At 42.1% G+C, this 15,501-nt stretch overlaps 1 protein-coding gene across 2 annotated transcripts in view; it reads left to right on the top strand.

Annotated features, from left to right (window-relative positions):
- LOC139412273 (G patch domain-containing protein 1-like) overlaps nt 1-15,501 on the top strand; it is a 47,088-nt gene that overhangs the window by 1,184 nt on the left and 30,403 nt on the right. For both annotated transcript variants that reach the window (XM_071159114.1, XM_071159113.1), the window contains exons 2-7: nt 1,787-1,921; nt 6,136-6,221; nt 10,917-11,077; nt 11,695-11,792; nt 11,944-12,002; nt 14,823-15,071. In XM_071159114.1, the coding sequence (XP_071015215.1) occupies nt 1,787-1,921; nt 6,136-6,221; nt 10,917-11,077; nt 11,695-11,792; nt 11,944-12,002; nt 14,823-15,071 (788 nt within the window). The remainder of the gene's footprint in view (nt 1-1,786; nt 1,922-6,135; nt 6,222-10,916; nt 11,078-11,694; nt 11,793-11,943; nt 12,003-14,822; nt 15,072-15,501) is intronic.

Below are 15,501 nucleotides of genomic sequence, written 5' to 3'. Positions count from 1 at the left end.
CACTAGCTCTGGTCCAGGGTATCAGTGTGCTCACTAGGTCTGGTCCAGGGTATCAGTCTGGTCACTAGCTCTGGTCCAGGGTATCAGTGTGCTCACTAGGTCTGGTCCAGGGTATCAGTCTGGTCACTAGCTCTGGTCCAGGGTATCAGTGTGCTCACTAGGTCTGGTCCAGGGTATCAGTGTGCTAGGTGAGTATCCGTCTGGTCACTAGCTCTGGTCCAGGGTATCAGTCTGCTCACTAGGTCTGGTCCAAGTTATCAGTCTGGTCACTAGCTCTGGTCCAGGGTATCATTGTGCTCACTAGGTCTGGTCCAGGGTATCAGTGTGCTAGGTGAGTATCCGTCTGCTCACTAGGTCTGGTCCAGGGTATCAGTGTGCTCACTAGGTCTGGTCCAGGGCATCATTGTGCTCACTAGGTCTGGTCCAGGGTATCAGTGTGCTAGGTGAGTATCAGTCTGCTCACTAGGTCTGGTCCAGGTTATCAGTGTGCTGTGCTAGGTGAGTATCCGTGTGCTCACTAGGTCTGGTCCAGGATACCAGTGTGCTCACTAGGTCTGGTCCAGGTCATCAGTGTGCTCACTAGGTCTGGTCCAGGGTATCAGTGTGCTAGGTGAGTATCCGTGTGCTCACTAGGTCTGGTCCAGGGCGTCAGTGTGCTAGGTGAGTATCCGTGTGCTCACTAGGTGTGGTCCAGGGCGTCAGTGTGCTAGCTGAGTATCCGTGTGCTCACTAGGTCTGGTCCAGGGCGTCAGTGTCCTAGGTGAGTATCAGTCTGCTCACTAGGTCTGGTCCAGGGTATCAGTGTGCTAGGTGAGTATCAGTCTGCTCACTAGGTCTGGTCCAGGGTATCAGTGTGCTCACTAGGTCTGGTCCAGGGTATCAGTGTGCTAGGTGAGTATCCGTCTGCTCACTAGCTCTGGTCCAGGGTATCAGTGTGCTCACTAGGACTGGTCCAGGGTATCAGTGTGTTCGCTAGGTCTGGTCCAGGGTATCAGTGTGCTCACTAGGTCTGGTCCAGGGTATCAGTGTGGTCACTACTCTGGTCCAGGTGAGTATCCGTCTGGTCACTAGCTCTGGTCCAGGTGAGTATCTGTCTGCTCACTAGGTCTGGTCCAGGGCGTCGGTGTGGTCACTAGGTCTGGTCCAGGTGAGTATCCGTCTGGTCACTAGGTCTGGTCCAGGCGAATATCCGTCGGCTCGCTAGCTCTGGTAGAGTGTGTTATGTTAACCCCTGTTGCTTGTGCAGTTAGCTAGTACACACAAGCTAACTAGCTAGTTCCCTCCTGTACTCCCTGTTCACTCATCGCTGCTGGAGCCAGAACCTTTCAGAGATTCGGCTGCAGATTGTGGGCGCTGACGCCGCCTGGTCGCTTCCACTTCTGTCTCTGGCCAGAACACATCATTGACATCCACGTAGGATCGGAATCTGATAGCTGGATTTAATACTGTCTTGTAAACTTCTCGGTAATGTAAATGATGCCCGGTTTGAGTAAGAACCGTGTAGCAATTATGGATATATCTTTTAGACATGGGAACATGCCACCTAGCAAACAGGTAGTTCCTCGACCCTATTTGGGCAATAATTTTGTCTTTCTGATCGACCTGGTTCTGGTCTACAGAACTCAGAGATGTAGTAAGGTATTGTGTTGTAGTTTTGATGTCACTTGTTTGTCTTAGTGCTTCCCAAAAAAAAGGGGGGGGGGGGTATTTCCTAACCAGCTACTTTCCTAGTCGAAAGTATTACTCTACAATATCACGGCTGCTGATGTTTTCATCACGTGTGTAGATGAGCCTCTGAGGAAGCCTGTCCCGCTGCACGAGCAGACCGTGAAGGATGAGAAGGGCCGCTACCAGAGGTTCCATGGAGCCTTCACTGGGGGATTCTCTGCTGGGTACTTCAACACTGTGGGCACCAAAGAAGGTTGGTCCACACACACACACTCATTCACTCATTCAGACACACACACAATTATTCAGACACACACATTAGCTCTCTTTCTTACTCTCTCAATCACTCTGTCTCACTCACTCAGAGACGGAGGCCTGTTCATGTCATCATGTGTTGTTTAACCAGCTTCTTTCTGAGAGACCTCACCATACCATATTATCACCATACTGAGACCTCACCATACCATATTATCACCATACCATATTATCACCATACCATATTATCACCATACCATATTATCACCATACCACATTATCACCATACTGAGAGACCTCACCATACCATATTATAACCATACCATATTATCACCATACCATATTATCACCATACCATATTATCACCATACTGAGAGACCGCACCATACCATATTATCACCATACTGAGACCTCACCATACCATATTATCACCATACCATATTACCACCATACCATATTATCACCATACTGAGGGACCTCACCATACCATATTATAACCATACCATATTATCACCATACCATATTATCACCATACCATATTATCACCATACTGAGAGACCGCACCATACCATATTATCACCATACCATATTATCACCATACTGAGAGACCTCACCATACCATATTATCACCATACCATATTATCACCACACTGAGAGACCTCACCATACCATATTATCACCATACCATATTACCACCTTACCATATTATCACCATACTGAGAGACCTCACCATACCATATTATCACCATACTGAGGGACCTCACCATACCATATTATCACCATACCATATTATCACCATACTGAGAGACCGCACCATACCATATTACCACCATACCATATTATCACCATACCATATTATCACCATACCATATTATCACCATACTGAGAGACCTCACCATACCATATTATCACCATACTGAGAGACCGCACCATACCATATTACCACCATACCATATTATCACCATACCATATTATCACCATACCATATTATCACCATACTGAGAGACCGCACCTTACCATATTATCACCATACCATATTATCACCATACTATATTATCACCATACCATATTATCACCATACCATATTATCACCATACTGAGAGACCGCACCATACCATATTATCACCATACTGAGAGACCTCACCATACCATATTATAACCATACCATATTATCACCATACTGAGAGACCTCACCATACCATATTATCACCATACTGAGGGACCTCACCATACCATATTATCACCATACCATATTATCACCATACCATATTATCACCATACCATATTATCACCATACTATATTATCACCATACCATATTATCACCATACCAAATTATCACCATACTGAGAGACCTCACCATACCATACTATCACCATTCCATACTATCACCATACCATATTATCACCATACTGAGGGACCTCACCATACCATATTATCACCATACCATATTATCACCATACCATATTATCACCATACCATATTATCACCATACTATATTATCACCATACCATATTATCACCATACCAAATTATCACCATACTGAGAGACCTCACCATACCATACTATCACCATTCCATACTATCACCATACCATATTATCACCATACTATATTATCACCATACCATATTATCACCATACCATATTATCACCATACTGAGAGACCTCACCATACCATATTATCACCATACCATATTATCATTATCACCATACCATATTATCACCATACCACATTATCACCATACCATATTATCACCATATTATCACCATACTGAGAGACCGCACAATACCATATTATCACCATACCATATTATCACCATACCATATTATCACCATACCATATTATCACCATACTGAGAGACCTCACCATACCATATTATCACCATACCATATTATCACCATACTGAGAGACCTCACCATACCATATTATCACCATACCATATTATCACCATACCATATTATCACCATACCATATTATCACCATACCATATTATCACCATTCCATATTATCAAAATACCATATTATCACCATACTGAGAGACCTCATCATACCATATTATCACCATACCATATTATCACCATACTGAGAGACCTCACCATACCATATTATCACCATACCATATTATCACCATACCATATTATCACCATACTGAGAGACCTCACCATACCATATTATCACCATACCATATTATCACCATACTGAGAGACCTCACCATACCATATTATAACCATACCATATTATCACCATACTGAGAGACCTCACCATACCATATTATCACCATACCATATTATCATCATACCATATTATCACCATACTGAGAGACCTCACCATACCATATTATCACCATACCATATTATCACCATACCATATTATCACCATACCATATTATCACCATACCATATTATCACCATACTGAGAGACCTCACCATACCATATTACCACCATACCATATTATCACCATACTGAGACCTCACCATACCATATTATCACCATACTGAGAGACCTCACCATACCATATTATCACCATACCATATTATCACCATACCATATTATCACCATACTGAGACCTCACCATACCATATTATCACCATACTGAGAGACCTCACCATACCATATTATCACCATACCATATTATCACCATACCGAGAGACCTCACCATACCATATTACCACCATACCATATTATCACCATAATGAGAGACCTCACCATACCATATTATCACCATACCATATTATCACCATACCATATTACCACCATACAAGGGACCTCACCATATTATCACCATACTGAGAGACCTCACCATACCACCAGATTCTCTAGGGGGGTGATTCTCTAGGGGGGTGATTCTCTAGGGGGGTGATTCTCTAGGGGGGTGATTCTCTAGGGGGGGTGATTGTCTAGGGGGGTAATTCTCTAGGGGGGTGATTGTCTAGGGGTGTGATTGTCTAGGGGTGTGATTCTCTAGGGGCGTGGGGTGATTCTCTAGGGGCGTGGTGATTCTCTAGGGGGGTGATTCTCTAGGGGTGTGATTCTCTAGGGGTGTGATTCTCCAGGGGTGTGATTCTCCAGGGGTGTGATTCTCCAGGGGTGTGATTCTCCAGGGGGGTGATTCTCCAGGGGGGTGATTCTCCAGGGGGTGTGATTCTCCAGGGGGGGTGTTTCTCTAGGGGGGTGATTCTCTAGGGGGTGTGATTCTCTAGGGGGGTGATTCTCTAGGGGGGTGATTCTCTAGGGGGGTGATTCTCTAGGGGGGTGATTCTCTAGGGGGGGGGTGTTTCTCTAGGGGGGGTGATTCTCCAGGGGTGTGATTCTCCAGGGGGGTGATTCTCCAGGGGGGTGATTCTCTAGGGGGGTGTTTCTCTAGGGGGTGATTCTCTAGGGGTGTGATTCTCTAGGGGGTGTGATTCTCTAGGGGGGGTGATTCTCTAGGGGGGGTGATTCTCTAGGGGGGGTGATTCTCTAGGGGGGGTGATTCTCTAGGGGGGTGATTCTCTAGGGGGTTGATTCTCTAGGGGTGGGTGTTTCTCTAGGGAGGTGATTCTCTAGGGGGGGTGGGGGTGTTTCTCTAGGGGGGTGATTCTCTAGGGGGGTGATTCTCTAGGGGGGTGATTCTCTAGGGGGGTGATTCTCTAGGGGGGTGATTCTCTAGTGGGGTGATTCTCTAGTGGGGTGATTCTCTAGTGGGGTGATTCTCTAGTGGGGTGATTCTCTAGTGGGGTGATTCTCTAGGGGGGTGATTCTCTAGGGGGGTGATTCTCTAGAGGGGTGTTTCTCTAGGGGGGTGTTTCTCTAGGGGGGTGATTCTCTAGGGGGGGGGGGGGGTTTCTCTAGGGGGGTGATTCTCTAGGGGGGTGATTCTCTAGGGGGGTGATGCTGTACTGTCATTTTATTGCTCTTTGATGTTCCATACATATTGCTCTCTGTATGTCTGCTGCAGAGAGACCAGAGATGGTGAGAACATGACTTCTGATCAGTCAGGGAAATGAAAGTGCTGAGAACAACATGTTGGCTCCCTATTTAAGAACAAGATGGAGACCAAACCTATAGGATGAAAAATACCAGAGTTTGGACTAGCGCCACCTATCGCTACCTACCTGTTGGATTTCTATTCGTTTTTCAAATTAATAATTGGAGTAAAATATTGATATAATATAGTCCAACAGAAATGTTGTGATATGTGACGGTATGAATCACTACTTGTTTCCTACTGCAGGGTGGACTCCTGCAACCTTTGTTTCATCCAGACAGCAGAAAGCAGGCAGACAGAATGCCAGGCCAGAGGACTTCATGGATGAGGAGGTAGGCCAACAAGACATCTCATCTTATCAACATCAGGATACATGAAAGGACTGGTCACGCAAACTATTTCCCTTTCAACTCTAGAATCTGAAAGAGAACACATTATACATTCTAAAGAACACATTATACATTCTAAAGAACACATTATACATTCTAGAGAACACATTATACATTCTAGAGAACACATTATACATTCTAGAGAACACATTATACATTCTAGAGAACACATTATACATTCTAAAGAACACATTATACATTCTAGAGAACACATTATACATTCTAGAGAACACATTATACATTCTAGAGAACACATTATACATTCTAGAGAACACATGATACATTCTAGAGACCACATGATACATTCTAGAGACCACATGATACATTCTAGAGACCACATGATACATTCTAGAGACCACATGATACATTCTAGAGACCACATGATACATTCTAGAGACCACATGATACATTCTAGAGACCACATGATACATTCTAGAGACCACATGATACATTCTAGAGACCACATGATACATTCTAGAGACCACATGATACATTCTAGAGAACACATTATACATTCTAGAGAACACATGATACATTCTAGAGACCACATGATACATTCTAGAGACCACATGATACATTCTAGAGACCACATTATACATTCTAGAGACCACATGATACATTCTAGAGACCACATGATACATTCTAGAGAACACATTATACATTCTAGAGACCACATGATACATTCTAGAGACCACATGATACATTCTAGAGACCACATTATACATTCTAGAGACCACATGATACATTCTAGAGAACACATTATACATTCTAGAGACCACATGATACATTCTAGAGACCACAATATACATTCTAGAGACCACATTATACATTCTAGAGAACACATGATACATTCTAGAGAACACATTATACATTCTAGAGAACACATGATACATTCTAGAGAACACATTATACATTCTAGAGAACACATTATACATTCTAGAGAACACATTATACATTCTAGAGAACACATTATACATTCTAGAGACCACATTATACATTCTAGAGAACACATTATACATTCTAGAGAACACATTATACATTCTAGAGAACACATTATACATTCTAGAGAACACATGATACATTCTAGAGAACACATGGTACATTCTAGAGAACACATGATACATTCTAGAGAACACATGATACATTCTAGAGAACACATTATACATTCTAGAGAACACATTATACATTCTAGAGAACACATGATACATTCTAGAGAACACATTATACATTCTAGAGAACACATGATACATTCTAGAGAACACATGATACATTCTAGAGAACACATGATACATTCTAGAGACCACATTATACATTCTAGAGACCACATGATACATTCTAGAGAACACATGATACATTCTAGAGAACACATGATACATTCTAGAGACCACATTATACATTCTAGAGAACACATTATACATTCTAGAGAACACATGATACATTCTAGAGAACACATGATACATTCTAGAGAACACATTATACATTCTAGAGACCACATTATACATTCTAGAGAACACATGATACATTCTAGAGAACACATTATACATTCTAGAGAACACATGATACATTCTAGAGAACACATTATACATTCTAGAGAACACATTATACATTCTAGAGAACACATTATACATTCTAGAGAACACATTATACATTCTAGAGACCACATTATACATTCTAGAGAACACATTATACATTCTAGAGAACACATTATACATTCTAGAGAACACATTATACATTCTAGAGAACACATGATACATTCTAGAGAACACATGGTACATTCTAGAGAACACATGATACATTCTAGAGAACACATGATACATTCTAGAGAACACATTATACATTCTAGAGAACACATTATACATTCTAGAGAACACATGATACATTCTAGAGAACACATTATACATTCTAGAGAACACATGATACATTCTAGAGAACACATGATACATTCTAGAGAACACATGATACATTCTAGAGACCACATTATACATTCTAGAGACCACATGATACATTCTAGAGAACACATGATACATTCTAGAGAACACATGATACATTCTAGAGACCACATTATACATTCTAGAGAACACATTATACATTCTAGAGAACACATGATACATTCTAGAGAACACATGATACATTCTAGAGAACACATGATACATTCTAGAGAACACATGATACATTCTAGAGAACACATGATACATTCTAGAGACCACAATATACATTCTAGAGACCACAATATACATTCTAGAGAACACATTATACATTCTAGAGAACACATTATACATTCTAGAGAACACATGATACATTCTAGAGAACACATGGTACATTCTAGAGAACACATGATACATTCTAGAGAACACATGATACATTCTAGAGAACACATTATACATTCTAGAGAACACATGATACATTCTAGAGAACACATGATACATTCTAGAGAACACATTATACATTCTAGAGAACACATGATACATTCTAGAGACCACATGATACATTCTAGAGAACACATGATACATTCTAGAGACCACATTATACATTCTAGAGAACACATGATACATTCTAGAGAACACATGATACATTCTAGAGAACACATGATACATTCTAGAGAACACATGATACATTCTAGAGAACACATGATACATTCTAGAGAACACATGATACATTCTAGAGAACACATGATACATTCTAGAGAACACATGATACATTCTAGAGAACACATTATACATTCTAGAGAACACATTATACATTCTAGAGAACACATTATACATTCTAGAGAACACATGATACATTCTAGAGAACACATGATACATTCTAGAGACCACATGATACATTCTAGAGAACACATGATACATTCTAGAGACCACATTATACATTCTAGAGAACACATGATACATTCTAGAGAACACATGATACATTCTAGAGAACACATGATACATTCTAGAGAACACATGATACATTCTAGAGAACACATGATACATTCTAGAGAACACATGATACATTCTAGAGAACACATTATACATTCTAGAGAACACATTATACATTCTAGAGAACACATTATACATTCTAGAGAACACATTATACATTCTAGAGAACACATTATACATTCTAGAGAACACATACATTCTAGAGACCACATGATACATTCTAGAGAACACATGATACATTCTAGAGAACACATGATACATTCTAGAGAACACATGATACATTCTAGAGACCACATGATACATTCTAGAGACCACATTATACATTCTAGAGAACACATTATACATTCTAGAGACCACATGATACATTCTAGAGAACACATTATACATTCTAGAGACCACATTATACATTCTAGAGACCACATGATACATTCTAGAGAACACATTATACATTCTAGAGACCACATGATACATTCTAGAGACCACAATATACATTCTAGAGACCACATTATACATTCTAGAGAACACATTATACATTCTAGAGACCACATGATACATTCTAGAGACCACATGATACATTCTAGAGAACACATTATACATTCTAGAGACCACATGATACATTCTAGAGAACACATGATACATTCTAGAGAACACATTATACATTCTAGAGACCACATTATACATTCTAGAGACCACATGATACATTCTAGAGAACACATTATACATTCTAGAGAACACATTATACATTCTAGAGAACACATGATACATTCTAGAGACCACATGATACATTCTAGAGAACACATGATACATTCTAGAGACCACATTCTACATTCTAGAGAACACATTATACATTCTAGAGAACACATTATACATTCTAGAGAACACATTATACATTCTAGAGACCACATGATACATTCTAGAGACCACATGATACATTCTAGAGACCACATGATACATTCTAGAGACCACATGATACATTCTAGAGACCACAATATACATTCTAGAGACCACATGATACATTCTAGAGAACACATTATACATTCTAGAGAACACATGATACATTCTAGAGACCACATTCTACATTCTAGAGAACACATTATACATTCTAGAGAACACATGATACATTCTAGAGACCACCTTCTACATTCTAGAGAACACATTCTACATTCTAGAGAACACATTATACATTCTAGAGAACACATGATACATTCTAGAGACCACATGATACATTCTAGAGACCACATGATACATTCTAGAGAACACATGATACATTCTAGAGAACACATTATACATTCTAGAGAACACATTATACATTCTAGAGAACACATTATACATTCTAGAGAACACATTATACATTCTAGAGAACACATTATACATTCTAGAGACCACAATATACATTCTAGAGAACACATACATTCTAGAGAACACATTATACATTCTAGAGAACACATTATACATTCTAGAGAACACATGATACATTCTAGAGACCACATTATACATTCTAGAGAACACATTATACATTCTAGAGAACACATTATACATTCTAGAGAACACATTATACATTCTAGAGAACACATTATACATTCTAGAGAACACATACATTCTAGAGAACACATTATACATTCTAGAGACCACATCACAGACTAAATAAGAACTTTGTCAGCACAACAACCATTTCCCTTTGTGGACCAACATGGGATGTTAATGCGTTCTGTCTCCTCAGGATCTGGGGGACCACGGCATCGCCCCCAGACAAATCACCACTACAGCTGACTTCGCCTCCGGCAGGAAGGATGTGATCAGGGACAAGGCCAGAGCCATCACCTCTCTTTCAGCTCCTATCCCAGGGGACACTGTCCTGGAAGACTTGGTGGCTCCAGCTAGGTAACTATCCACCGGGCTGAACAGACTTGATGTGGTCACTCTGGGCCTGTATGTCTCAAGGGCTTTTCTACAATCAGGACCTCTCTGGCAATGTAGTAATTCATTGTGAGATAAATGGTATAACTGATTCTAGATCAGCAGAACTACTCCTCTTGACACAGCCCCTGGTACTCAGTGAGCTAGATGGTATAACTGATTCTAGATCAGCCGAACTACTCTGTGACTCTTGACACAGCCCCTGGTACTCAGTGAGCTAGATGGTATAACTGATTCTAGATCAGCCAAACTACTCCTCTTGACACAGCCCCTGGTACTCAGTGAGCTAGATGGTATAACTGATTCTAGATCAGCCGAACTACTCTGTGACTCTTGACACAGCCCCTGGTACTCAGTGAGCTAGATGGTATAACTGATTCTAGATCAGCAGAACTACTCTGTGACTCTTGACACAGCCCCTGGTACTCAGTGAGCTAGATGGTATAACTGATTCTAGATCAGCCAAACTACTCCTCTTGACTCAGCCCCTGGTACTCAGTGAGCTAGATGGTATAACTGATTCTAGATCAGCCGAACTACTCGTATATTTCTACTCAGCGGTCCTTGTTGACTCCTGGCAGGTCCTCCATGGGGGTGGAGTTACTGAGGAAGATGGGCTGGAAGGACGGCCAGGGGGTTGGGCCCAGGGTGAAGAGGAGGCTGTGTAAGCAGAGAGCAGGTGGGTTACTCAGCCTCTGACTGTCGAAGCAGCAACGTTGTAGCCTAAGATGTTGTATAGACTGATGGGACTCTACTCTCAACAAAGTACTGTTTAACCCTTTTAGCTTGTGAATTTAAATAATTCTAAAATGGTTATTTCTCTTTTACAGATTCTGCAACAAGGGCGTTCGGCTCGGCCTCGCCTCCCAACGGTTCATCGGAATCACAGGTAACACAGTGGTTTTGTTTTCAAATTGTGTTTGTTTGTAAATTTCCATTTTGATATAAATCGATATGTAGTTTGTTGTAGAACAGTGGAACTACTTCCTGTCCCTGCAGTAGACTCTCAGCTTAGCAGCGATATGTAGTTTGTTGTAGAACAGTGGAACTACTTCCTGTCACTGCAGTAGACTCTCAGCTTAGTGGCGATATGTAGTTTGTTGTAGAACTTCCTGTCCCTGCAGTAGACTCTCAGCTTAGCAGCGATATGCAGTTTGTTGTAGAACTACTTCCTGTCCCTGCAGTAGACTCTCAGCTTAGCAGCGATATGTAGTTTGTTGTAGAACAGTGGAACTACTTCCTGTCACTGCAGTAGACTCTCAGCTTAGCAGCGATATGTAGTTTGTTGTTGAACAGTGGAACTACTTCCTGTCACTGCAGTAGACTCTCAGCTTAGCAGCGATATGTAGTTTGTTGTAGAACAGTGGAACTACTTCCTGTCACTGCAGTAGACTCTCAGCTTAGCAGCGATATGTAGTTTGTTGTAGAACAGTGGAACTACTTCCTGTCGCTGCAGTAGACTCTCAGCTTAGCAGCGATATGTAGTTTGTTGTAGAACAGTGGAACTACTTCCTGTCACTGCAGTAGACTCTCAGCTTAGTGGCGATATGTAGTTTGTTGTAGAACTTCCTGTCCCTGCAGTAGACTCTCAGCTTAGCAGCGATATGTAGTTTGTTGTAGAACAGTGGAACTACTTCCTGTCACTGCAGTAGACTCTCAGCTTAGCAGCGATATGTAGTTTGTTGTAGAACTACTTCCTGTCCCTGCAGTAGACTCTCAGCTTAGCAGCGATATGCAGTTTGTTGTAGATCTACTTCCTGTCACTGCAGTAGACTCTCAGCTTAGCAGCGATATGTAGTTTGTTGTAGAACAGTGGAACTACTTCCTGTCACTGCAGTAGACTCTCAGCTTAGCAGCGATATGTAGTTTGTTGTAGAACTACTTCCTGTCCCTGCAGTAGACTCTCAGCTTAGCAGCGATATGTAGTTTGTTGTAGAACAGTGGAACTACTTCCTGTCCCTGCAGTAGACTCTCAGCTTAGCAGCGATATGCAGTTTGTTGTAGAACTACTTCCTGTCCCTGCAGTAGACTCTCAGCTTAGCAGCGATATGTAGTTTGTTGTAGAACAGTGGAACTACTTCCTGTCACTGCAGTAGACTCTTAGCTTAGCAGCGATATGTAGTTTGTTGTAGAACAGTGGAACTACTTCCTGTCCCTGCAGTAGACTCTCAGCTTAGCAGCGATATGTAGTTTGTTGTAGAACTTCCTGTCCCTGCAGTAGACTCTCAGCTTAGCAGCGATATGCAGTTTGTTGTAGAACTACTTCCTGTCCCTGCAGTAGACTCTCAGCTTAGCAGCGATATGTAGTTTGTTGTAGAACAGTGGAACTACTTCCTGTCCCTGCAGTAGACTCTCAGCTTAGCAGCGATATGTAGTTTGTTGTAGAACAGTGGAACTACTTCCTGTCACTGCAGTAGACTCTTAGCTTAGCAGCGATATGTAGTTTGTTGTAGAACAGTGGAACTACTTCCTGTCACTGCAGTAGACTCTCAGCTTAGCAGCGATATGTAGTTTGTTGTAGAACAGTGGAACTACTTCCTGTCCCTGCAGTAGACTCTCAGCTTAGCAGCGATATGTAGTTTGTTGTAGAACAGTGGAACTACTTCCTGTCCCTGCAGTAGACTCTCAGCTTAGCAGCGATATGTAGTTTGTTGTAGAACAGTGGAACTACTTCCTGTCCCTGCAGTAGACTCTCAGCTTAGCAGCGATATGTAGTTTGTTGTAGAACAGTGGAACTACTTCCTGTCCCTGCAGTAGACTCTCAGCTTAGCAGCGATATGTAGTTTGTTGTAGAACAGTGGAACTACTTCCTGTCACTGCAGTATACTCTCAGCTTAGCAGCGATATGCAGTTTGTTGTGGAACTACTTCCTGTCCCTGCAGTAGACTCTCAGCTTAGCAGCGATATGTAGTTTGTTGTAGAACAGTGGAACTACTTCCTGTCCCTGCAGTAGACTCTCAGCTTAGCAGCGATATGTAGTTTGTTGTAGAACAGTGGAACTACTTCCTGTCCCTGCAGTAGACTCTCAGCTTAGCAGCGATATGTAGTTTGTTGTAGAACAGTGGAACTACTTCCTGTCCCTGCAGTAGACTCTCAGCTTAGCAGCGATATGTAGTTTGTTGTAGAACAGTGGAACTACTTCCTGTCCCTGCAGTAGACTCTCAGCTTAGCAGCGATATGCAGTTTGTTGTAGAACTACTTCCTGTCACTGCAGTAGACTCTCAGCTTAGCAGCGATATGTAGTTTGTTGTAGAACAGTGGGACTACTTCCTGTCACTGCAGTAGACTCTCATCTTAGCATCAACATGCAGCTTGTGTACCTGTGATGTACCGTTCCGACACAAAATGACGGACAGTCCGATCAGCGAAGGAGCGTTAAGGCGGGACTCCCGAGCCTCCAATGGCTGTGGATATGTAACCCGATACCCCATAGTCACCCGACGGACAGTCCGATCAGCGAAGGAGCGGTTAAGGCGGGACTCCCGAGCCTCCAATGGCTGTGGATATGTAACCCGATACCCCATAGTCACCCGAGGCAGGGAAGCGGCGCTGTCAGACAGACGGAACAATCACAAAAACTAATTACCTTGATAAAACAATTAAAACTATAACTAAAAGTCCCCTAAAATAGGCGACTTGACGTTGACCCCTCCCACCACTGCAAAGACCATGTGATTTGATTGATTCATCCCCTTCTGTTAAACCACAGGATGAGGAGGACGGAGAGTTCCTCCCTGAGAACCTGACCTTCGCTCCCAAAGACGTGACTCCTATAGACTTCACCCCTAAAGTGGACCTGCACGGCCTGGGCTACCGGGGTCTGAACCCCCTGGCGGCCCTGAGGGGAGGTCCGGGCGCGGGACACATCAACCTGTTCACCATGGACTCAGACAGGACCAACAGCCTGTTTGGAGAGGACAGGAAGGGACAAAGACGCAGAGGAGGAGTGGCAGGACAGGTTTGTATGGATACGTGTGTCTCTCGTTGTTTTGTTCAGTTGGTCAGGTTCGTGACGTGTACCCTGTTTGTTATAGTAGGGGAAACACTGTCTGACTGTTGTGTCAGCTCTAATAGTAGAGAAAACACTGTCTGACTGTTGTGTCAGCTCTAATAGTAGGGACAACACTGTCTGACTGTTGTGTCAGCTCTAATAGTAGGGACAACACTGTCTGACTGTTGTGTCAGCTCTAATAGTAGGGGAAACACTGTCTGACTGTTGTGTCAGCTCTAATAGTAGGGACAACACTGTCTGACTGTTGTGTCAGCTCTAATAGTAGGGACAACACTGTCTGACTGTTGTGTCAGCTCTAATAGTAGGGACAACACTGTCTGACTGTTGTGTCAGCTCTAATAGTAGGGACAACACTGTCTGACTGTTGTGTCAGCTC

This window comes from Oncorhynchus clarkii, chromosome 6, assembly GCF_045791955.1.
Source record: "Oncorhynchus clarkii lewisi isolate Uvic-CL-2024 chromosome 6, UVic_Ocla_1.0, whole genome shotgun sequence".
Classification (NCBI taxonomy): domain Eukaryota; kingdom Metazoa; phylum Chordata; class Actinopteri; order Salmoniformes; family Salmonidae; genus Oncorhynchus; species Oncorhynchus clarkii.
The sequence above is the reverse complement of the archived record's forward strand: the minus strand, read 5'-3'. Positions and strand labels throughout refer to the sequence as shown.